We start from the raw sequence: 22,713 nt of genomic DNA on the forward strand, positions 1-22,713 counted from the left end.
ACATACTTTGCTTTTATTTACCACTATTATTAGAACTGAAGTGAGCTGTACTAAGACGTAACAAAAAGTGAAGCCTGTTCAGGGAAACAGGAAAATCTTAATAAGAAGTGCTCATTAGAAATTTGAGGGTTTATATGCTGCTCTGTTACTAGCATAAGGCTGCACTAGATTCATAAATAGATAAAGTTTCCAGAAATTACAAGCAGGCTTGAGAGTAAATTAAGAAGCAGCGAGATGACAGTCCATACTCAAAGGCTTTCCTGTGGACACAGCAGCAGATGCAGCCTCTGCAAGTGTTTCTCGAACTCATACGCAAATAGTCAGAGAGGCTGCCTAAGTACAGAGAAACCCTTACCTCAATACCAATTGCTTGCCTCTGGCCTGGACTTCTCACAGTTTGTAGTATCTTCAAAACAGGAAGAGAAATGAAAACAGACATGAAACAATACATTACAAATCATCAAAGCGCACCTCCATCATTTCCATCAGGACTAAAAGGTATTCATCACTTTTCAGCTGTAAGAAGAGGTTTCCTAAATTCTCCTTTTTCACCTTTTGGTAAAAAGCTAAGATTTCTCTGTCTGAAAGGCTGGATTGTATGTTGTAGATTTATATGCTTCTAGCTTTGCATCCTCAAAGATCTGCATCATGTTTATTGTTAAATAAAGCACATAAATACTTTCACATTAATGATTTTTGTCTCATATTGGCTAGGGGAAAGACGTTTCCTTGTTATCTCTTACAACAGTATATTTTAAGGAATATCCTAAATTAGGCAGCAAAGGTGATGAGCACTTAAAATACTATTGCAAGATGACATTATTGTCATGGTCTTTTTATTAGTGATTAATAAACCAGCATTTGCAGGTCAAATGCCTCAAGTTTTTCCAAAGAAAACAGCAACTAGTCTGACTATAAAATAAACCCATCCCATGATGATTTTTTAATTAACAATACCAAGAACATTTTGATTTGATACGCATCTTCCTTAGGATTCATATTTCAAGTTTTTCTGTGAAATCAAGACAGCAGGGAAAAACACTTTTTTAAAAGGTAGAGCTTTTAATCCATATCTGACTTTTGTCATCTAAACGTGAAAGCTGGCAACAATATCTAGTAAATTACCATTAACTTCCTCTGAGAACTAAATGCCTGAAAGTGGAGCTTTTTTGCCTGTCCTCTCTTTCTATGAGCATGACTCACACTAGAACAATGTTACGAACAAAAAAAACCTCAGAAAAACTCTGCAGAACACTAATTACTGATGCCATACACTGAAGAAAAACCACACCAAATGCACAGGACTGTCTGTTAGGAAACCTTCATTTATGTAAAATAAGCACAGCCAATGAGACATCTGAGGCATAAAACCATATTGTCATTTTCAAGATCATTTCAAAGTAAGAACTGCATTAACTAAGTGAAAAAAATATATATTCAACAATGGCAACAAGAAAATTTAGGAGGAAATGCAACACTGTTTCAAATCTACTGACAATTTCAACAGATTGGGATGCTATAGTTCAAAGCACTGAAAACCTAAAATACCTGTGTATATTCCAGAGATTGCCAGAGTGAAGCAGCTATTTCAGGAGATCTTCCAAAAGCAGTAAGGGTTTCTAATAGCTCCGCTTTCAAGACAGGAGGAATGCTGCACTGCAGAAGTCCCAGAATGACCACTACTGGTGTCCACTGAGGGTGCTCACAAAGAGCCAAGCGAGCATTCTCACTCTATGGAGTTCAACAGACAACAAAACTGCAGATTATTACTTTGAAGATTATTCATGTTTTACAATCTCTACCCCAAAGTTCAGTATCAGTGACACTGCTTGATAGGTGTCACTTGAAGGTACACAAAACATCAGATAAATAGCAGACCATTTCAAAGCAAACAATTTTCATTTAACAATTGTGCCTATCCATATAGAAGAATTATGTGCACAACCTGAGCAACCCAGTCCAGCGGAAGATTGTTGTCCAAGATTGTCCAAGATCATCTTTAAGGTCCCTTCTAACCCCAACCATTCTATCATTCTGTGATAATATAAGCTTCTTATAACCACCCATTTTTTGTTTGTTTGTTTTTTAGTAGATACACATTCATGGAATTAGTCTTAAACAGATTTAAGTCCTTACACTGCGGACAGCTTCCTCAAGCATCAGTACAGGGACTTCAATCAATACTTCTATTATGAACCTAAACTGTATTTGTACATTGACTAGGAACTTACATGAATTTGTTTAAGTCTAAGAGCAGGGTCATCACCAGTGTAAGTTCATTTGAGACTCTCTGATGAAATACTGGACAGGAACAAGCCTCTAGCCTCATCAAATCATAATTCCCTGCACCTTTAGAACAAATTTACTTCTTCCCAGGTTATGATTTGATGACGCCAGGAAACACTAGTTTTAAAAGTTCCTTTTTCCCCACGCTTATCCAATGCTGACACAATAGCTCACATAGGAACCCCATAATCACCACCACCAAGGATGATTTTTAAAAAACTTAATTAGTTTCACTGATCTGTCTTGTGTTTGTGCCAACAAAATCACAGGTATCTCACTACAAGGCAGAGTTTTTGTGCTGGACAGTCTGGTTGGTACTGAAGAGCTGAATTCCACACTATCCAGAATTACCCAGACAACTCACCATAAAACATCTGCATTGCAGTTTTATTCTCTCGGAATCCTCTTCCACTCAATTCATGGCACATTTTGCACTCTTGGTTTGGGGATATTTTAAATCTAACTCTGGAGGCAAGTTCCACAATTGATCAGTTTTGTTGCCAACCTTCTACCACTTCCTTTTAAATTCATCTATTATTTTTACCTTTTCAAACTCATAATTAAATGCAAAGAACTTTCCTACTCTGCAGTCATTTCTTCTGAAAGACATCTCCATGACACCGAAGTGTCAGGAAAGCAAGAAAATCAGTAACAGCAGCAACACAGGAAAAGGTGTTATCTCTTCCGGCTTCCCCGCAGACTGTGTATGTTTGGTCATAGCAGTTATTCCTGATGCCTCTCATACTTTTAAAGTTCACTAGTCAAATGACAACTGCTAGGTAAATTTGCCCTACATACCTTTTTGCTCAAGTGAATTTCTCAGCTGAATGATGATGTTTTGCTAGAAAAAAGATATATTAACAAAGAAAACCAAGTAAAAGGTTACTTACCCAATTTACTATAACACTGGTCAGCTGTAAAAATACTATTAATCCATCCTGTTCTTTCTGTGTGATTCCTCGGAGAGGCAGGTGACGATACTGGACACTGTCTGCACTTGGCAAGTCTTTCCTTAAGTGCTCATGATAAAGCATCAAAGAGTGGAAGAAATGCTCCCAGGAGACAGGGCTGCCACCTGCTCCTTGGATGTTTTCCGCTAGGAAAATAACAAAGAGGTGACAAGATTTTCTTTCTACTCTTTTCAAGAGATGACAAGCAGGGTTGTTAAATTTAAAACGAAAACTTTCTTTTCTGAAGGAAAAAAAGTAAAGTTCAAAGTAAAGCTACCGTTGCCAAAAACAGTGGTTCTGATTTAGGGTTGGGGTTTCTTTGTTGTTGTTGTTGGGTTTTTCTGTTTGAGTTTTTTGGTGTTTTAACAGAGACAGAAAGGTGCTAATATAAAAAGCCAGTACAAATAAGTTTTCCATTTTATGAATCAGAATGTTTGCAGCATTACTTTTATCTTCAAAGTAGGGTGGGGTATTTTCCCAAGTTGATCAATGCAAAATACAGGACTGACCAGCATTTCTTACTTTGAGAAAGTGCTATTATATTACATATATAAAAGAATTCTACCAGAACAAAGTCCTTCTGGAAAAAAGTTAGCTCAGGAAAGGTAACTATTTACAGAATATACAACTTGACATGACTCTTTATATTTTACAATACGCAATATTGATATTAATCTCTTACATTGTTAGGTCACAGCTTTTAAAAAAATGTATTACTTCATTATGTGAATTATTTGCTAAGGTGCTCACATGTTTAATTACCTAATCAGTTGGGTTGGTTTTTTTTTCCCAGATTACACTTTCAAGTGAAGCCTTCCAATTTCATCTTTGTACTAATAATGAAATGTTAAAAGCATGAAGCCACAATTCATCTCAAATGAGTCTTTGTACTTTTCTAAAAGAAGAAGAGTTGAGAAAGAGCTGAAGTGTCACTTTTCTTACCATGACTACTGCCATTGACTTTTAGCAAACTAAAGCAGTAATGAGCACACTGAGGCCCACTAGCCAGTCCCCGCAGCATTTTCAAGTATGGGATGTAAATTGTGGAAGGAAGTAGATCTCCCATTTGCCTAACAAACTTTGACAAGACAACCTAGAACAAATAAAGATCAATGTTTAAAAAAAAAATAAAATAAAATAAAAATCTGAGTATTTTAGGAACACAACAGGCAGCCAACAGAAACTCATGTAACCAGGGTAGGGTAAAGGGGTGGAATCACAACTCGTATTAAAAAAAAAAAAATCCTCTGTGGACTGGCCTATTCAGTTTCCCTGAAGGTGGAAAACATGTTTCAAAGAGGAAATAAAACATTTCGAGTGATCGCAAAGTATACTAACTCTCCATTTCTAGTGATAAAATTTACTTCAGCTCACAAATGCTGCATAGCAATATTACTAACACATCTCACAGTGCAAGTTAAGCGACATTGGGAAAAATTCACCATGCTTGTCATATCCACAAGTAACATAAGCACAGTAACTCACACACACAGTGGGTCCTCCCATGGTCAAATTAGGGTGTTTGCAGATTGCACCACCCCTAACTTAAGTTGTCTCTACTCTGGCTGAGTCTTGGGATGTGCCCGATATGTCTTGCACTAGGTTTCGCCTAACACTGCACAGTCCTTCAAGAAGCACTGAAGGCTGACAGCATCCCAGGTATCTAGGGAGTTTTGGAACATCTGCTTCATCTGTTTAGATTGCTTTTTCATTCTGATTTTAAGTTCTGTCTCTTATGGGTTGTAAGCTTTGGGCTTTAAACAATTACAACACTTTTATGGATTCCTCTCCCCCTAAAATATCATCACCTACAGTTAATAAAGATTTTTTATAATTACAGAATTTAAGTTTTCAGTTACACCAAAAAGGTATGAAGAGGTCGTCAGACAGAAAACACAAGAGCACTGTTATCAGAATTCATTTGGCAACTGCCACAAATGCAGACCTGAACAACGTTTTCAAAGAGCTTTGTTTAGGACTCTTTCTTAATAAGCTTATTGAAAATCATGAATGACTGGCAGTAGCTCATTTTAGCGTAAGCAACAATAACCATGTTCTGCAGAGCAGGACACATGCAGATGAACCACTGATAAAAGATGTATTTTTAGAGGCTAGCTGTGATAAGGATACCAAACACTTTTGCTGCCTGTTTTTTTACTTTAAAGTTACTAATAATTACTCAAGAAAAGCTAGATAACCTGGCGTTGAGGGGGTCGCTGATGAGCTACTCCAAGGTAGGACCCCATGATGGTAGATGTCTGCAAAGGCTCTGATGGACACCAGTATTCAAGGGCAAGTTCCAGATTAAAGGGGTCTTTCCTATACAATTCAGCAATCTATCAGAGAAAAGATGATGTTAAAAAGCATCAACTATATTAAGATTACTTCAACAAAAGCACTGCTTCCAGATAAACTAAACACTTCTGAGAGGCAACGCATCCCACGGTTGGTGTTCCATTCCTTAAAAATCTTTGAAAATGACAGCTTTTACATAGCAATATCAGAACAAATGACAGCCAGATGCACAGATAAGTGAAATTTTCATAACTTTCTATTTAATTATTACAGATTACATTGCTAAGAAAACAGTGTAATTTCTCCTTAAATAACCATTCATGTACCTCAATTTGAAGACTTACAGAAACATAAAACACCATGTAACCATTGAGGTCTACATACACAAAGGTGTTCCATTCCAAAGAACATCCATTCATTTAGACTGATCTCAACTCCAGTGATAGCCTGTAGCCTTAAAATTCTAAGTTACATTAAAATAAGATAGCTTAAAATAATAGATATGTTAAGATAATTTTTATAATAACTTAAACTTTAGATAGGTAAGTATTTTGTAAAATAACTTCAGGTCAAAAGTTCTTCAAACATAGAAACAATGCAGTAGTTACTTACTAAACAAGAATTAAATGACACTTCATTAACATCAGAAGCCAAGGCAGTAGATTAATTCCTTTACATGAAGTTAAAGAAAGTGTCTATATTTGAGAGAAAAAAACTAAACAATCCCTCTAACCCAGAAAAGCAAAGATTCAGCACTGTATGGTACCATTCAGAGATGAGTTTTCAGATGAAGAAGAAAAGTCATACTCACTTTTTGCCACAGTAATGTAAAAGAAAATAGAGCTTACCAAAAGCATTAAATGCTCCAGATCCCGCCGAAGGGAAATAGGTGGATCATTACCCATCTGAATGCTCATGTGGATCATGCGAGCATCTTCATCAGCACGGTTTCTCAGCTGTTTCACCTACACAATTTATGAAACGGAAAAAAACCCACTGGTCTGTATTTAGCCAAGAATAAAACAGAACAGGCGTAAGAGTTGTCTAAACAGACTGTTAGAAACTAAGAAAGGAAATGAACTTGCACATACATGACAAGAATATTCAATTTCTTTTTTTCTAATCCCCTTTCCCCAAGATCTCACAATCAAAGGTATATTCAGACACTTTCTTGTCACGAACTGAAGAGTTCATAGCAAAAGCCCTGAACTTATGCCATGGGAGTTTTTCCCAACTGACTTCACCAGATCCTCTGGTTTTGCTCCAAAAGGCGGAGCATTTTCCTTTTTTTAATTCAAAAGCTAGATGGGTTAGCTTCAAAGGAAGTTAGACCATTATCCACGAAGAGTGAAAAGAAACAGGAAAAAATGTTTTCTCTATATAGATCTGGGATCACCCCTTTTTTAGCCATTTAAGGCTACTTCCAGTTACAGCTACTTTACAGTTTGAAAAGTTTTGGATTAATGGAATTATTTTGGACCCAGTCTGTCGCAGCTAAAAGCATTAGCACGTGCCAGTAAGTACAACAGGAAAAAAGAAAAACAGAAACAGAAAAAAGCAACCAATGCAACGCACCAAAACCTAAAACATGGTGATGGGCAATACAGACCAGTTCAAGGTCTACAATATATTTTAATTTGCAAAATTGAATGTGCAGCAAAATAATTGTCTCACGAAGAAAAAATAGTTAAAAACTAGAAATAGTGGAGGAAAGGGTCAGAGCAATCTAGCCAAATTAGTATACTAAAAAAATTAATACAGGGAAAAAATTGCACATTGATAAATGAAATAATGAATTATCTGAGCTACTGAAGCTAATTATCAAGTTCTGAATGTAATGCAGTCAACAAAAAGATTTACCCAAATCATCACTGTCAAGCAGCATAAATGTTAGAACTATACAGAAGAGTTAAATAAAATGCTGACTTACAGATTTAAATAAAACTGAACAAAGGTTCAGACACTTCTCTTTACTTAAAATTTGAGATTCAGTAGAAATAGCTGAGTACAAAAGCCAACCACTAACCAACAGCACTTTAGAAATTCCTTTGTAGGATTGTATCCCAGGTGCCTGCTAACAGTCTTTCCTATAAAACAACTAGTAGTGGCCTCTATCAAACTGGAACACACGTCAACAGCCAGATTTTTCCTTATATGTATTACAAAATCCTACTTGTAATGAAAAATCTCTCTCTTCATCTTTAGATATTAGCTATGATCAACTCCAGATCTGAACCAAAGCCAGGAAGAAAAAAAAAATGAAATGGAAGAGAAATACTCTTCCAGAGATAAAGCCTCCATTTCCATCATGCAATGAAGATGAGAGAGGTACCAGTGAATCAACCAATAGCCTTGGGATTTTTCAAGCAGTTCTGCAGATACAGGAGACAGCATCATATCTGTTCTAAATCCAGCATGGCAGCAACCTCGGCCTGGGCCAGCCTCCAGCTCTTCAACCTTCATTCAAAAAGCTACCTTGTGTCTCTCATAAAAAATGGTATCGTTATAGGGAGACATTTAATCTTTCATAAAGCATCCACTATTCAACGAAGAACTACCACATAAAGAAGTTACCAGTTCCAAACCTGCTTGCACTTGATTGTTAAGGAATTTCCATAAAATACACTTCACATATTCCTAATATATTCAAAAGATTCCTAAGAGATACTGTGTCTGTATTACAGAAAACACCATTGTGTGCACCTTCAAAGGATGTCCAAGGCCTGCTAACAGTGTGGTGTTGTATGCAGGCAGCCACTGCAGCAGAAATACAGCTGTACAGTTATCAACATGAACTTGTTCGAACTGACACTATACTTTCTATGGATATTGTCTCGGTTAAAAAGACAGCTTGAGAAAACAACATGGAACATCAACAGATTATAAATAAATTAGGATTAAACCTAAAAGCTGTCTACAACATGTTCATATATGCCCTCAAAGATTCTTAAGCCTAAAATATTGTTTTTCCTGACAATATTGTTCTCATTCTGGAGATGTTACAATGAACAAAATATATTTTAAAATCCTTCTTTTGCACACTGAAAAAAGTAATTATTTGGCAACTCCAACTACAGCTCAACACAACAAAGGTCACAAAATAAAGCCTCCACCAATTAAATAAAACCCTTTTCACAGAATTTTAATTTTCCATGTCTAGATACAAGCTCTTGCACAAATGAAACTGTTGTAATTGCTTCAAACTTTCTTTTTTTAAAATCCTTTTGCAGAATTTCTGCTGTTCTACTGAAAACCACTGCTCATTTTCCCAACAATTGATACTAGTGAAAAAGCAGAATCCCTTCCCTTAAATATGGAAAATATCACTACTAAAAGAATAAATTCAGAACAAGAGACAAAAGCTGTAAGTAAATTTAGGTTACACTACTGTCTGTATGAAAAGAAAACAAAAAAAAATCAATACCCACATTCACTGCCATCAATTTCTGCATTCATTTAAATTTCAATCATATAAAACAAAACAAAACTAAACCACTGCTGCCACAAAAACTTGTTCTGCAAATCTCGCCACCCTGAAGTGTTTTAAGAACCACATTCTACTTCAGTGTGGAAAACAAACCCCAAACCACATGGGTTCCATAAACTCAACAAATTTTGTGAACTGCAGAGCCTCCAGCCGAGGGTCATATCTGAATCTTTATGCTGTATGTCCTAATGTTAGAAATACAGAAGAACTGCTATTCATACAGACAGCTTACTTTCATTGGCATGAGTGCAAGGAAGTCTGTGATGAGGTTATGAATTTTGCGAATGTAAAATTCTTCCTGGTAGAAATTTTCAGACCCCACAACAGATTCAGTCAGGAACAGGAAGACGTTATCAGCAACTGCCAGCTCTGCCATCGCTTCATCTGCCTCAGTGAATTCTGCAAGAGCTGGGTCACAAAAATCACAAGAGGGGAAAAAAGAAATTACAGTTACCTGTTACCAAAGAAAACATATTTCAGAATACCTGGCTGACATGCAAACTGACATGCTTCTAGCAACTATGGCTTTTTCTACCATACAGGAAAACACTAGACTGGAATATACAAGTTAATGTTTGGTGATGATCTCAACTTTCTTCTTTTGTAAGTGGTAAAGTACATAACCCATTTATCCAATCAAATCTAAGGCTGTGAACCAAGAATCACAAACCAACCTTAATTAAACATTAATTATAATGTTTACGTTTTCTTTAAATATATATTCTGGAGTAGGCACAATTCTGACCTAGTAGGGAGCCTGGGAAGCTTATGAAGTACACAGATTAAAAAAAAAAACAAACAAACAAACAAACAAAAAACCAAAACCAAAAAAAAAACCCCAAAACATTAAAATAGATTTGTCCTCTCAAGATACTGAGGTTTAACATTTCCACGTGTAAAAAGTCATAAGCATGAATCTATTCTTAATTATTCTCTATTTAAATGTTCAAATAATACTAAAGCTGCTAAAATGCAATCTTTCACATTTCCAGTACATTAAAATACCTTTCACTTCAATGGGACATTATGCAATATTACTAACAACTAAATATTTCTAAATCTGTGTACATTTCAGAGCAATTCAATTCTCAACAACTAAACTCACATACTGTGAAAGCTTTAAAGGAGTGTCAACTGTAATTTTATCATAAAGGCAAATACTAACACTTCAAAAAGGTAACAGATACTTTGACTTCTACCTCTTGCAAGCTCTGAATACTAATGTGCAGCAACTGCACTTTAGGGTAATTTACCTGTCACATCGGATAATTGGGATATTCCTCGTAATGCCAGCGCCCAGGCTAATCTAACAGTAGCTTGCAGGCCTGGTAATTTCCAAGGCTGAGACTCCTGAAGATGAGTGTGTATTGTTGCTATATACTGTCTTTCTGCTAGCAGAGGGAGCCGCTGCACCAAATCTTGAAAAACAACAAAAACAAACACAACACCAACACCCAGTAAATGAATGTGAAAACAAACATGAAAAATCCTACCAATTTGTTACCGATCAGTAACAAAATTGATTAAATGACACTTCACCCATCTGCACAATATAAGGTCTTTGGGAAACCTGCTAGCATTACCTTCACGATCTTCTGTGCCTTGTTCCAAAGAGCTGACATCAAAGCAGTAAAGGAGAGCCATGAGAAGAGACAAGTTCACGCCATCCAATGAGCCATCAGCTTCCACTGTTACCTTCTCCAGATAACTTATGAGGATGAGAGTGTCGTCTTTACTCAGTGGTGACTGGCAGGACCACACAAACAGACTCTCAGCCAAGGACTGTCGGCATTCTTTAATGAGGTCAGAAACCTTTAAAAGAAAAACCAAACAAAAACTCTGAATATAAATATTCTGGTAACATGTTCAGTTTGTCCTTCACAGTCAATCAGGATGACTAGGTTAAATTTAAAATTACTCTAAAGACAACAGCTACGGAAAATGTTGGGGGTTTTAATTGCTAAACAACAAAAGGCACACTTCTGCTTGTTAAATGCATTCATATTCCCATGTATTTCATATAAGGTTTGAGTAGATATCCTGGAATATGACTAATCAGCATCTCTGTTAAGGTCAGGAGACACGAGTTGATACAGAACATTTGTGACTGTAAATGTACCATACAGAAGTCACATTGCGTCTGTGATACACAACTACACTGGTAGTTATAGCCAGATAAGGTCATAGTCTTCTCCTTCTCCCAAAAGAGATGACCTCAGCTGACTACACAAATGCAAAACTTTTAGGATGCTGAGAAACATGAAAGACAATTAAAGTTAGAACTTTCTTCCCCCAGACAAAATATTTGTATCAACTTCAGAATACAAATATAACTTAAATCTATCATCCCCAATTACATATGGAACAAATATCATGCCCAACATAAAGGCTACCAAGCCTTGTCATATTAAAAGTATTTAATTTTCTTTTTGTTTGGGAAAATATTGCATGCTATGATACAATTAAGTGCAATGGCTATTGAAAACAAAATTTGTCTTTTTTTCTAACAGTTGCAACAAAAGCTACCTGTTTTCAAACAAGGACATTCATTTAATTTGTTAACTTCAGTCCTCCCCCTCAGTTTTAACTGCCACTAATGGCCTTTCATAATTATCTTTGTAAAACCGTATTTTATTTAGCTAAATCGTGAGCTTCCGATAATGTTCTTGCCCTGTTTCTATTGTACCTGGTTAAATAAAAAATAGCTAGCTATAAGCATTCTGTTTCCAGTAAAATCACATATATGGTGATAAAAACTTTTCAACATTTAACACAGCAAGAGATTTGTGCACAGACTCCAGCAGAATAATAGTTCTAATGAATACAAAGGGAAATATGGTAGTCCACCTAAAATATAAAAAAAAACCCCAAAAAAACTTCTAACATTAAGCATTAAATGAATTTTAATGTTAAATAAAGGTAACTTAAGGTAAATCAGAAGGATATCCTTTGTACAGTTTCTAGATTAATAGCAAAAGTGTAAAACTAGTTTATTTGGTAGAAAACAAATTGACTGATTATAACATAGAATAATTTTCAGACAGATCACCCATTAGAAAGAAGTAGAAAATAATTATGTAGAAAATTATGTAGAAAATAAACCAATAATGTTTAAAATCTTCCTACTAGAAACATACTCTGCAGATAGTCACAGACTCAATTAAGTTCAAGGATTACAAAAATGAGAACTCATTTTCAAGCAATTCTCACTTCAGTATTAATGCTTCAGCTCATATGAACACACTGAATTATTAAAAAGAGCATTATTTTCCTGACTTGGTTTCAATCTCTTATACTAATCTGTGAATTGTAGTTTGCTATTTTTACTCCAATGGTGCTGATAACGATGGTGCTGAGAGCAGATGATTTAATACAAGCTTTAGAATAAAATCTAAAAAAAAAAAAAAAAAAAAAAGAAGAAATTTACACATAATATAAATATTTAGGTTACTTTCTTGCTGTCCTTGATTACACTTCTTCACTGAAAACAAGGTATGCCCTAGCATCAGGGAGCAACAACAAAACTGAAATGCAGGAAGAAATCTGGATTCCACACTGGTACAGCACAAGCTGTGGAGTAGTTACTATGACCCCTCAGCCAGTAACAGAGCTTGCAACGGTAGAGAACAGAAACTAGAAAGTAAAAATTAAAAAAAGGAAAAATCACTCCTTGTCTCTTGGCAGTCTTCCTGTATTCTAGTCTGTGCAGCAATTCAGAAGAATATTCACACCCAGTGAATATTTACCTCTTTGCGATGTTTCTCACTGCCCAACCCTCGCTCTCTCTGGAGTTTATCAAATTCATTGTTCAAATCAATGTGTGACACAAGAGTGAGGATCTTCTGAGTCAAACCCTGCTCCATTAGGTCATCTGTAAAGCGCGTTGTCATGGATATTAACTCTTGACTATATTGGAAAGAATATAAATTTAACAATTAATCATACTATTTCCAGTCACAGAGATGGTCTAATATCATGAATCCCATCAAATGTATTTGTTGATGGAAAATGTACAACTACATTATATACATAAAGTAACTAAATGTGCATGGCTAATCAGCAAGCAGTGCCCTCTCAAAACATTCCGAAGAATGGATACAAAGTCTCTAGATAACTGTAGGTACAAGAACATGGAATATGAGAATACAACTTGTATCAGCTAATTAAGATTTCTATCAAAGGAAAAAGTACTATACATAACATGCACTAATGAGCCTAATTAGTCCTAAAAGAACTCAAAGCAAAGAACTTTGATGAGCTCATCACCCTAATACAGACCTGAGGTCAAACGTCCACGTCTTGCCTTGGCGTGACTGGATGAGGGTTCGGAGTGAATTGGCAATGCATCTTTTTCCATCCCAGTATAACAGAACAGCCACTAGACCTCTTGTAAGGCCAGGAAAATTAGGTTGCTGGTGTTCTCCTGTTGAATGAAAATGCATAGAATAGTCAGAGAAAGTCTACCTTGCACACTTTGATAACAGCTCTATGTTTTTGCATTTCCAATTGAAATACAAGTGTAGAATTCAAAGCAACCATGATTATTCACTATCACTTTGTTTTGTTTCAGGCACTTAAAAGATATCACAGATCTTTTGAGTGCTATTATTTAAACTGAAATTCAATTATTAAAACATCCAAAAATTCAGAAGAAATAGAAGTGAATGTCCATAAATACCCTAGTCCAAACGGTATTTGCAACTTGTATCTACCCATCTGAATAATCAATTCAAGCTGATGATGAGCAAAGTATCTTTTCTTTATTCAAAATGAAATTTTCTGTCTGAATTTATATTGAAAATTCAAGTTCAAAATAGAAAGTGAGGTTGATTTGAAGATGGCTTTCCAAAGGTGACAAATTTGCAAGCTACTTCTTTAATGAATTATTAAAAAGTTGATGATGAACAGTAGCTAGTAGTGATAACTAGCAATTATATTTTAACAACTCTGAAATCAATTTTCTACATGCAAAGCATGTGTCACTTTCTAGAATACTTCTCATAATCTAATCAGTTACTAGATTATGTTCCAAACAGAGCCACACGCCAGTGTATAACTAATACATACTTTGAAGAACCAAGATCTATGACACTGCTTTATGGAAAAACTCTCAATCAACTACTTTTAAACTATTTTCAAACTCAGTAATAGAGAAAGTAAATCATAAAACCCCCTCAAATCATTCTCCCTTTTGCAATAGCTGCATGAAATATGAACATTAGGCTTAGAACACTGTTACTGTAGTACATTACAGTGACAGCAGATTTTTTTTTAAGAACATTCTATGTTCTAAGGCCCTGACTGAATCACGCATTCATGTTAAGCATACACTTAAATAAGAAGGCCCTATTTAAGCTGTATTTCTCCAGCTCTTAAATATTTTCCCTTCTCACCAGCTAGAAGGAGCTCAACAGCTGCCAACTCTCCAATATCAAAGAGGTCACTGAGGATAAAGGCTTCTCTGATGAGTTGCTCTGGTAAAAGCTTAGTTCCCTGCTGACCCTGGATAGCAACCCCTTCTGTACTTGCTTTCTGAACTTTCTCATGCTGCTGGACATTCTTTGGCTGCAAGAAGAACAAGCATCATAAGTTATTCAAAATGGCAAGATCAAATACTGAATAAAGCTTTACATATTAATCCTCACGAATATAGTTCTGACAGGTTAGGCTGTCAACATAAAAACAAAGGCAATGTTTTTAAACACAGAAATAGTAAAGGCATCCTAAAAATGCTGTACACTCACACAGCAATGGTCTCTTTGTGGAGACATACCAAAAATAATCTTATACAATTGGTGTTGACACTTAATTTACTCAGAATAAAGGAGACAAAGTAAATTTTGATACAACTCTCAAGAGGAATTTGTATCAGCTCAAGAAAAGGCACCTGTGTTGTTGATCAGATCTGTTGCATTACTCCAAAGCACTGTTTTCTACATCATTCTTTTTTCTATTAAACTCTAAAATATACTAACATAGTGTTCTATTAAACACTAAAATATACTTACAAAACTCTATAACTGACTGTTAAATTTTCCATCTTATCCATTTAAAAAGCCATATACTATTGCAGAAGTAACACCACTGAAAGAAGAATATTTCTAGTTGCTACCTTGTGATCCATCACCCAAGAAATAGCAAGGTTTTCCACATCATCTCACATTCCTAACAAGACACAATCTATATCTTGTAAATTCATGTGCTCCCCTGTTCTTTTGTTCATTAACCTGGCTGAAGCATGAGCATGGACAAAAACCAGACAAAATAGTTTTGTGCTTTATTTCAGAAATACAAGAGTAGTAAAAAAAGCTCATACTTGACTGATGGATTATCAGATACTTTTACTATTCCGTTCAAAATAGCATTCAAATAATGAGAGGGAAAAAGAAGTTTTAAAGAAAATTATCCTGTGCAAGACAGAAAATAATACATATCATTCAAGCTACTTGATTCTTAGAGCAGAACAAGATTGTTGTAACACATTTGTGTTATGTACTGTAATAACGTATAATGAAAAGGATGGTTAGGTATATAAACACTATGTCATGCAACAGTACGATACAGAGTAAATCGTCAGCTCTCCAACTCATTCCACAAGAGAGCATTAACACAGTACCGGATTTCTGAAGAGAGAAATGAAGTCCGATTTGTGTTTCTTTAAAACCTGGTCGAGGCGATGAATAGCTTCAGGTTGCCTTTTCCAAATGGCATTCATTACAGTCTGCCATATGTCCTTATATGGACCCCACAAGCTGGCAGCTAGAAGAAATAAAACAATGTATTTTGAATGGAGAAAGAAAGAAAAAAATGTATTTGTACACTATTTCCAATAAGTAGACTTTTTAAACTTACTGTTACTCTCAGCATGACATTATAGACTGTTATGTCCATCAAGCAAAGTATATTTTCCTTTCTTAAGGCACAAAAAAATTACAACAGTGGTTCAGTATAAAACCTAATTGCATTTAGGGAGCTAGAGAAGCAGAAAAGATGACGTATGAAGCTACGTTCTGAGGCTGAAAGTCATCTTATAAAGATATTTGATACAAGCTCTGTAATTTTTCTATCTTATATGCCTACGAAATTCCATCACTTGGGTAAGATTAAAGGATAACTAAGACCCACATAGCAGACCTTGAATCTGAATGTAACTTGGCAAGACCGGCTTCCTGCTTTCCATTTCTGACACAAAAATCCAAAACAGAGAAATACCTAATGTATGAGGGACTGAAAATGAACAGCAGTGCTACCGGAATCTGTCACATCATTGCATCAGTCTGTAGAATAAAATAAATTAGAAACCAAAACCCTAAGGTTAAAGGCAATATTACATAAGTAACAAAAATCGTAAACCTAAGGACACTTTCTTTCACATCTACTCATCTTTCTCATTTTGATTTAAAAAACAACATACATGTACTTTTGATCCCTAAGACATATTTGCTGCTAACATTCTGTACAAGAACTTCATAAAGATACGAATTTCTAGAGCTAGAAAGAGACAGATGAATATAAATCATTACCTGACTATGTTTAGAAGAGATCAGATTATTTCTGATAGCTAGCAAGCACAAATATATTATTCAAGAGAAGTCTGACCCTACTCTAGGAATACAGTCTCCTCTTCCTCAACACTGAACGAATTTCCTTTGCATATAGAATCATAGAACCAACTCGGTTGCAATAGACCTTTAAGATCATCAAGTCCAACCGTTACCCCAGGACTGCCAATATGTCAAAACTGAAGTTAGTCCAACAACTAGAAGATGTATAATTCAGAACTCAAAGTCTGTAGTATGAAGACTGCACTAGAAGTTTCCTTACGATCAGGTCTCATGAAAACAGTGTACCAAACTAGTCTTCAGACTTCAGCCAGAATCATTGTCTAAACTGAAAACCTTACAGTTGGAAAATTACTCTTACCACCTAGTATTAACATTCCATTAAAAAAAAAAAAATTACAAAAAATAAAATTAATGACCCACACTAAACACAAGTACCAAAATGTTTCCCTTGCTAGATTTCATTTGTATTTGTGAAAGTTTCAGATTCTACACACAAGTCACTGCTAAATAAATACCAGATAAATGTATTACCAACTGCATTGTTTGCCTGGAAGCTACCACAGAACAACCACTGCCTGACTGCAGGTAGCTTTCTGTGTTTCTGAGCATCTACTGAGTCTCTGACTCAAAGATATTATAAGCTAGCAGTGTTTTTTGTGTGCTACAACTTTGCTAGCAGAAAAGCTACTTTAAGAAGCTGCTGCCCTCCTTCATTCAGAGTCGCTTGTTCCCAAACCGTTCACATGCCTGCTCCATTCATTAACACTGACGCACTGATGATCCAAATCAAAGAAGTGGGGGTGGGGGAAAAGCAAGCAACATTTTCCAGAGTTCTTCCAATCTTGTTTTTAAAAATCAGAGTATTTCATTAACACAGATTACAAAGTGTCCCTGTTAAATCATAACAACAAGTGAAAGAGCAATGCCTGAAACACAGAAAGAATGAGTCGATAGTGAATGGCAGAGACCTCTGAAACCAGCTTTGTTTCTGGAGAAAGATAAAACAGAACTATGCCTTGCAGTGTAGCCTACATACACAAAATACTAGCATTTCACCTAAAACTGGTTAAACTTCCCCCCTCCCTCCCTTCTTCTTTTTAATGTACAAGTTAACACGGTGGTATAAAATCAAGTACAGAGGCAACATTTTAACTTCTCGTAGCTCGTTCTGACCTAACCCTTAAGGGGTTATGAAGGCCTAACCCTTAAGGTAAACCTGACTAGATGCATCCAAGTCAAACATATCCACACCTCATCTTGAGCAGGCTGCTCACATTAAGATAGCAAGCAAGAGGTACCTACTCTGATGTGAAGGTGCCCTCTTTTTCATACAACCAAGACATCACCTCAAAGTAAGGCAATATGCTACAGGAATGCCCTGAATAATAAGGCAGCATAAGCCAAATCAAAATGTAGTGAGTGAGCACGGAGACAAGAGCATGTCTCAGAGTAAGACCACTGGTTTCAGTCAATTTTACCACTACCTAAGGTGTCTTGGAAGTGGCAAACCAAGTAAAACTTTGTCAGTTTTATTCTGTTGCAAAGGAAGAAACCACACAAAACAAGAATAAAAACAAAACAAACCCTCTCACCCAAACTCGACACTAACAAAAACTATACCCATTTACAACGTAATTAGCAGTGCCAATAGAGCTGCATCAGAGTGGACAGATTTGTTAAAAAAGGACAAATGCTCTCTCTTTTTTAAGAACCAGAGTGTTTTAATCATACAGTATTACCCCTGCCTAGACAAATTCACTAAAAATAGCTACTATTGGATGAACAGTTTCACACTCCGGACTGTAACTGGCTCTCCCACATAACCTCAGAGTTCAGAGATTTACTTCCACTCAGAACTGTCTTTTCATTCTTATTAAATTACTGAGTCCACTAAACACGAGCAGCAACCCACAGTGCCTGCCAAAAGCTGTTCAACTATTTTCCTGGCCTATTTGTTTGCTCTTGTCCCTACAACCTAATTGCTTTGCACCAGCCCAAATACTGTAAGGCACTAAGACATTCCCATCGTGACAGCAAGGAAGGAGAGGTTGGGTTGCCTCTTTCGGCAATAACAGCAGTTGACACTTATGCCTGAAGTTTTTGCCAAGTTATAGACTTAACCACGCTATGTCTGTCCCCGCAAATAATACACTATAACCTAAAGCAAAATCTTCGTTAGTTCTAGTGCCACATCTGCTTTAAATTTTATCTCATCTTTCATATATAAAACTCCTTCTTCCATTATTTTTTAATTATAAGGCTACAGAATCTCTTGCCATGTAATTTACACAATAAAGTGTGTATTCTCATTCGAACTACTTCAATTTTCACTTTAACAAAGTCACATTTCAAATGAAGGGTCTTTGCTTCATCGCTGCTATTCTGTGAGGGGATAGGGAAGTAACTGATTCACTTAGATCAAAATATACTATCTGTAAAATTTACTCCTTGCTTAACACAGGAATTGAGCTTTTCATTTTATTAACTAGTCAGTATGACATACACTGTCATGGTTTAAGCCTAGCCAGTAACTCAGAACCATCCAGCTGCTAGCTCACTCCCCCCCATAAACAAGTGATAGTTTACGCATGCCCAAGAGTCCTTCACTCCAGTACTATGCCCAGTTTTGGGCTCCCAGAGCAAGACACTGAAATAGGGAGCCGGAGAACAGGATTAATGAGAAGAGGCTGAAAAAACTAACCTTGTTCAGTCTTAAGAAAACAGATCTAAAGAGAAATAGGAGTTTTATTATATTCAACTACTGAATGGCAGTATACACAGGGAAAAGACAAGAGGTACCTCCCCGGAGAAGATGAGCAGCAACTGACACAAACTGCAATACCAAAGCTTCTAATTAGCCATCAGGAAAAAAAAACCCACTACTGTGAGGGTGGTCACACATTGGAACAGAGGTCCAGAGAGGCCGCTGGGAGGATCTTTGTCCACACGAGTATTCAAAACTAGCTTAGATAAGGACCTGAGCCACCTGATTGAGCTGGCCTTGCTTTAAGGGGGTGGGAAAGGCGAGGTGTTGGGCCAAATGACCTCCTAGGTTATCCTCTGATTATCTAGTAATTTCCTTTTGTATTAGATTTATTTCCCTAGTTATACTAGGTAGATGCTGCCTTAGTAACGCAAACTGCAACTTGCGATGGGCTCTGAAAGGACCACAGCTGATCCTGAGGCTAATCCTTAGCAACACTCAATGCAAGAGAAACCAGCTCAACACTTCCAGACTCTTTGTGGTAACACTCCGCAACATTCAGGACGCATTTCTTGTTTTACCTTTTATTGCACGCAGCATTAAGAGACGAAGCCAATAGAGCAGTGATGCTTAATCACACACACGCTGAGCTACCACAGTCCTCTCGAACCACGGTGGCCGTTGCTCCCTCATGTCACCACCTTCATGCGCTCCTGGCCGGGACCAGCCAGGCACGGCGCAGCTCCGACCGCGGAGCTCCATCACACGGCTGCCGTGCGCGGCCTGAGCGCCCCGGGTACCGCCGCTCGGAGGCCGCTCTCCCCACCGCCTGCCAGCACCACCGCGGCCCCCGCCGCCCGCTCGGGCTGCGCCGCCGCCTCACGCCGGCCTTCCCCGTGCCGCCGCCGCCCCCGGCCTCACGGGCTTTGAGGAGGGGCGCGGGGCCGGCCCCCCCCGATCGGCTGGCGGGGAAAACAGCGAGCGGCGCCGCCGCCAGGAGAAGGAAGAGCCGCGGCCCCGCGCTCACGTTCCTCTTACCCGAATTTACCGCCAACGGCGCCGCCATCTTGCCGAGAGGGAGGCGCGGCGCGGCGCCGCCGCTTGAGAAAGGCCCGACACAGCCCGGGCTGCCCGCGGCGGCGCCTCCCGAGGAGGCGGAAACGTCCCTCCGGCTCCTCCCGCCGCGCAGGACGGGGATGGGGTCCCGCGGCTCCCCGCTTCCGGCTCTAGGGCAGCCCGACCGGCCAAAGTTAAGCAGCAGCCGGTTCCGCGCCGGCGCTCCCGCAGGGTTAGCGCAGGGCGGCGCGGCGGGTCCTGCGCCGCGGGCTGACGGGGGCTGTAGTCGCAGAGGGGCGCGGAGCCCCCGCTGCGGGTACTCGGCTGTTGCTGGTGTCAGTCGGCTTCGTGATCAAACCTTCTCGAGGCGGCTGCGGCAAAGGGAGAGCACCGGGGTTCTGCGCTCCCTGCTCACTCCTCTTGTACACAGCACAACAGTTCTGTGACGTTCAGTTTCTCTTTTCCCCCTTCCTTTTCCAGATCACGCTGAAGGGAGTCTTTGCTTTCAAACCCTGCCCTAAAAGCCGTATTTACTGAATAAGGCAAAATGCCTGAAGGCAGATGCTGCACCGGGAAATAGATTTATTAAAGATCTTCAGTTTCTGTGGTTTCAGACTGAAGTCTCCAAAAAAACCGAAATCAGCTATTTGTAAATCTTTCAATGGAAAAAAGTGCCCAGATTGAAGACAAGCAAGCAGAAAGGGATGTTTGTACATGTACGTATCTGGAGCTAAGGAACAAATATATGTATCTTAGAAGTATCCCTTATCTAAAGCCAATTTACCACCCCGTGTCCCTGTAGTAGTTAGGTCTCCAGAAATTCCCTCCTGTATTGCCTTAAAGATAAAAGATTCCACTAAAAGTGTGTATTCATTTTGAATGCCCATGGTTTCCCGTCTTGAACTTTATCAAAACAATATTTCATGGTTGCAAAACCATGTCCAATGAACTAGACCCACGGGAAATTGGCAAAATAACTACCTGTGCTTCTCTAGGTCTTCCCTATAGTGGCGTGGCAGAGGGGACAATATAGAGAGAGTAGTCCTGGGGTGAGAGTGAATTGGCAAGGCAGCTATAAGGGAGAAAAAGAGACAAACCAAAAAAACAGTTTCACAAGGATTAGTCAGAAGAGAAAGAGGAGAGAGAAAAAGAAATTAAAAAGAAAGGGGGGGGAGAGGGGGAAGAGGGAGGGAAGAGTTCGTCCTGACAAGAACAGCTCCTCTCAGAGTTCAGTAGTTTAATCCATTCTAATTAGTTTAGCCTAATTTGTTCATTTAGTCAAAGGGACCCTATTTCCTTGAGATTTCTCTTTTTCTGGTCTTAGCCATGAACCAGAACAGATCTATTGCAGTCAGAATGATAGACAGTGAATTATTTATTTTATTCTAGGAAAGGAAGAGTGCCAGGCAAGAGGTGAGAATAGAAATAAGTGTAGTTATTCCACAAGCAGCTGAACTAAAACAGCCTCAGCACCTGTATATAGCATTCCTGTATCTTCTCCCACATACCCGTCACTGTGAAGCCAGAGCTCTGCTCCCACACTGCCCACATGCCATCCCAAGACCATGAAAGGTAGGTATCATGATAAATTTGGAGGCACATATGCTGGTCACTTGGCCACAGCAAACATAATGGTTAGCTCGAGGTTTTGCTTCAGCCCTTCCAACCACACAGATCATAATTTTGATAATTTTCTTTTATATATGCCCTGAATTTCACAAAGTTTGTGAGGACATGTTTTTGAGTCCTTTAGCCCTTGATCAGATTAGGTTGGAATTGGCTCAGGAATTGGTTCAGGAATTCAAAAATTACTGAAAAATTTTGGCAGACAGAGTGTGATTTCCTAAGCCTTGTTTCCTTAAGAAATAAGACCTGTTGTGGGTTTTTTTGTTGGTAGTTTTTTGGTTATTGGGGGGGGGGGGGGGTGTGTTGGGTTTTTTTTTGTTGGTTTTTTTTTTTTTTTTTTTTTTAAAGAAAAGCCTTTCCCAGGCACTATAAGCTGTCATATTTCTTTTGGCATTCAGATGCAGCCAGATTGCACACACTTTTTTTTTCCCAATCTCTGTTGGAGGAAAAAAATCCTTTCAAACCACTGCAGATTTAATATTTTAAATTTCCAGATAATTCATTCCTCTCCTTGCCAATTGGCCAATGGTCACATAGCAATATGAAGGAAAAACACCACCTTGAAAAGAGTGAATTGCATGGGGTATGTCATTGGGCAGCTGAACTTCAGAAGAAAAATATCATGTTTAGCTCCAGCTGCGTAGCATTTATTATACTGTTTCTTAGGTGGCAGTGTGATATTTTAATGCAAAATAGTTGTGACAGTACAGGCTCCTAGCATGGATGAAGTAAGAGAGGTGTCTA

At 38.0% G+C, this 22,713-nt stretch overlaps 1 protein-coding gene across 1 annotated transcript in view; it reads right to left on the reverse strand.

The window, feature by feature from the left end:
- Nucleotides 1-20,489, reverse strand: part of NUP205 (nucleoporin 205) — a 51,656-nt gene extending 31,167 nt beyond the window's left edge. Inside the window, exons 1-14 of the mRNA XM_030478433.1 lie at nucleotides 20,326-20,489; nucleotides 15,635-15,777; nucleotides 14,412-14,583; nucleotides 13,297-13,441; nucleotides 12,765-12,924; nucleotides 10,602-10,830; nucleotides 10,272-10,436; nucleotides 9,251-9,426; nucleotides 6,380-6,496; nucleotides 5,435-5,572; nucleotides 4,179-4,329; nucleotides 3,177-3,382; nucleotides 1,549-1,731; nucleotides 356-406 (exon numbers count right to left, since the gene is read on the reverse strand). Of these exons, the coding sequence (XP_030334293.1) occupies nucleotides 356-406; nucleotides 1,549-1,731; nucleotides 3,177-3,382; nucleotides 4,179-4,329; nucleotides 5,435-5,572; nucleotides 6,380-6,496; nucleotides 9,251-9,426; nucleotides 10,272-10,436; nucleotides 10,602-10,830; nucleotides 12,765-12,924; nucleotides 13,297-13,441; nucleotides 14,412-14,583; nucleotides 15,635-15,777; nucleotides 20,326-20,353 (2,064 nt within the window). The 5' untranslated portion in view covers nucleotides 20,354-20,489. The remainder of the gene's footprint in view (nucleotides 1-355; nucleotides 407-1,548; nucleotides 1,732-3,176; nucleotides 3,383-4,178; nucleotides 4,330-5,434; nucleotides 5,573-6,379; nucleotides 6,497-9,250; nucleotides 9,427-10,271; nucleotides 10,437-10,601; nucleotides 10,831-12,764; nucleotides 12,925-13,296; nucleotides 13,442-14,411; nucleotides 14,584-15,634; nucleotides 15,778-20,325) is intronic.
- Between the last annotated feature and the right edge of the window lie 2,224 nt (nucleotides 20,490-22,713).

Source organism: Strigops habroptila, chromosome 3 (genome assembly GCF_004027225.2).
Source record: "Strigops habroptila isolate Jane chromosome 3, bStrHab1.2.pri, whole genome shotgun sequence".
NCBI lineage: Eukaryota > Metazoa > Chordata > Aves > Psittaciformes > Psittacidae > Strigops > Strigops habroptila.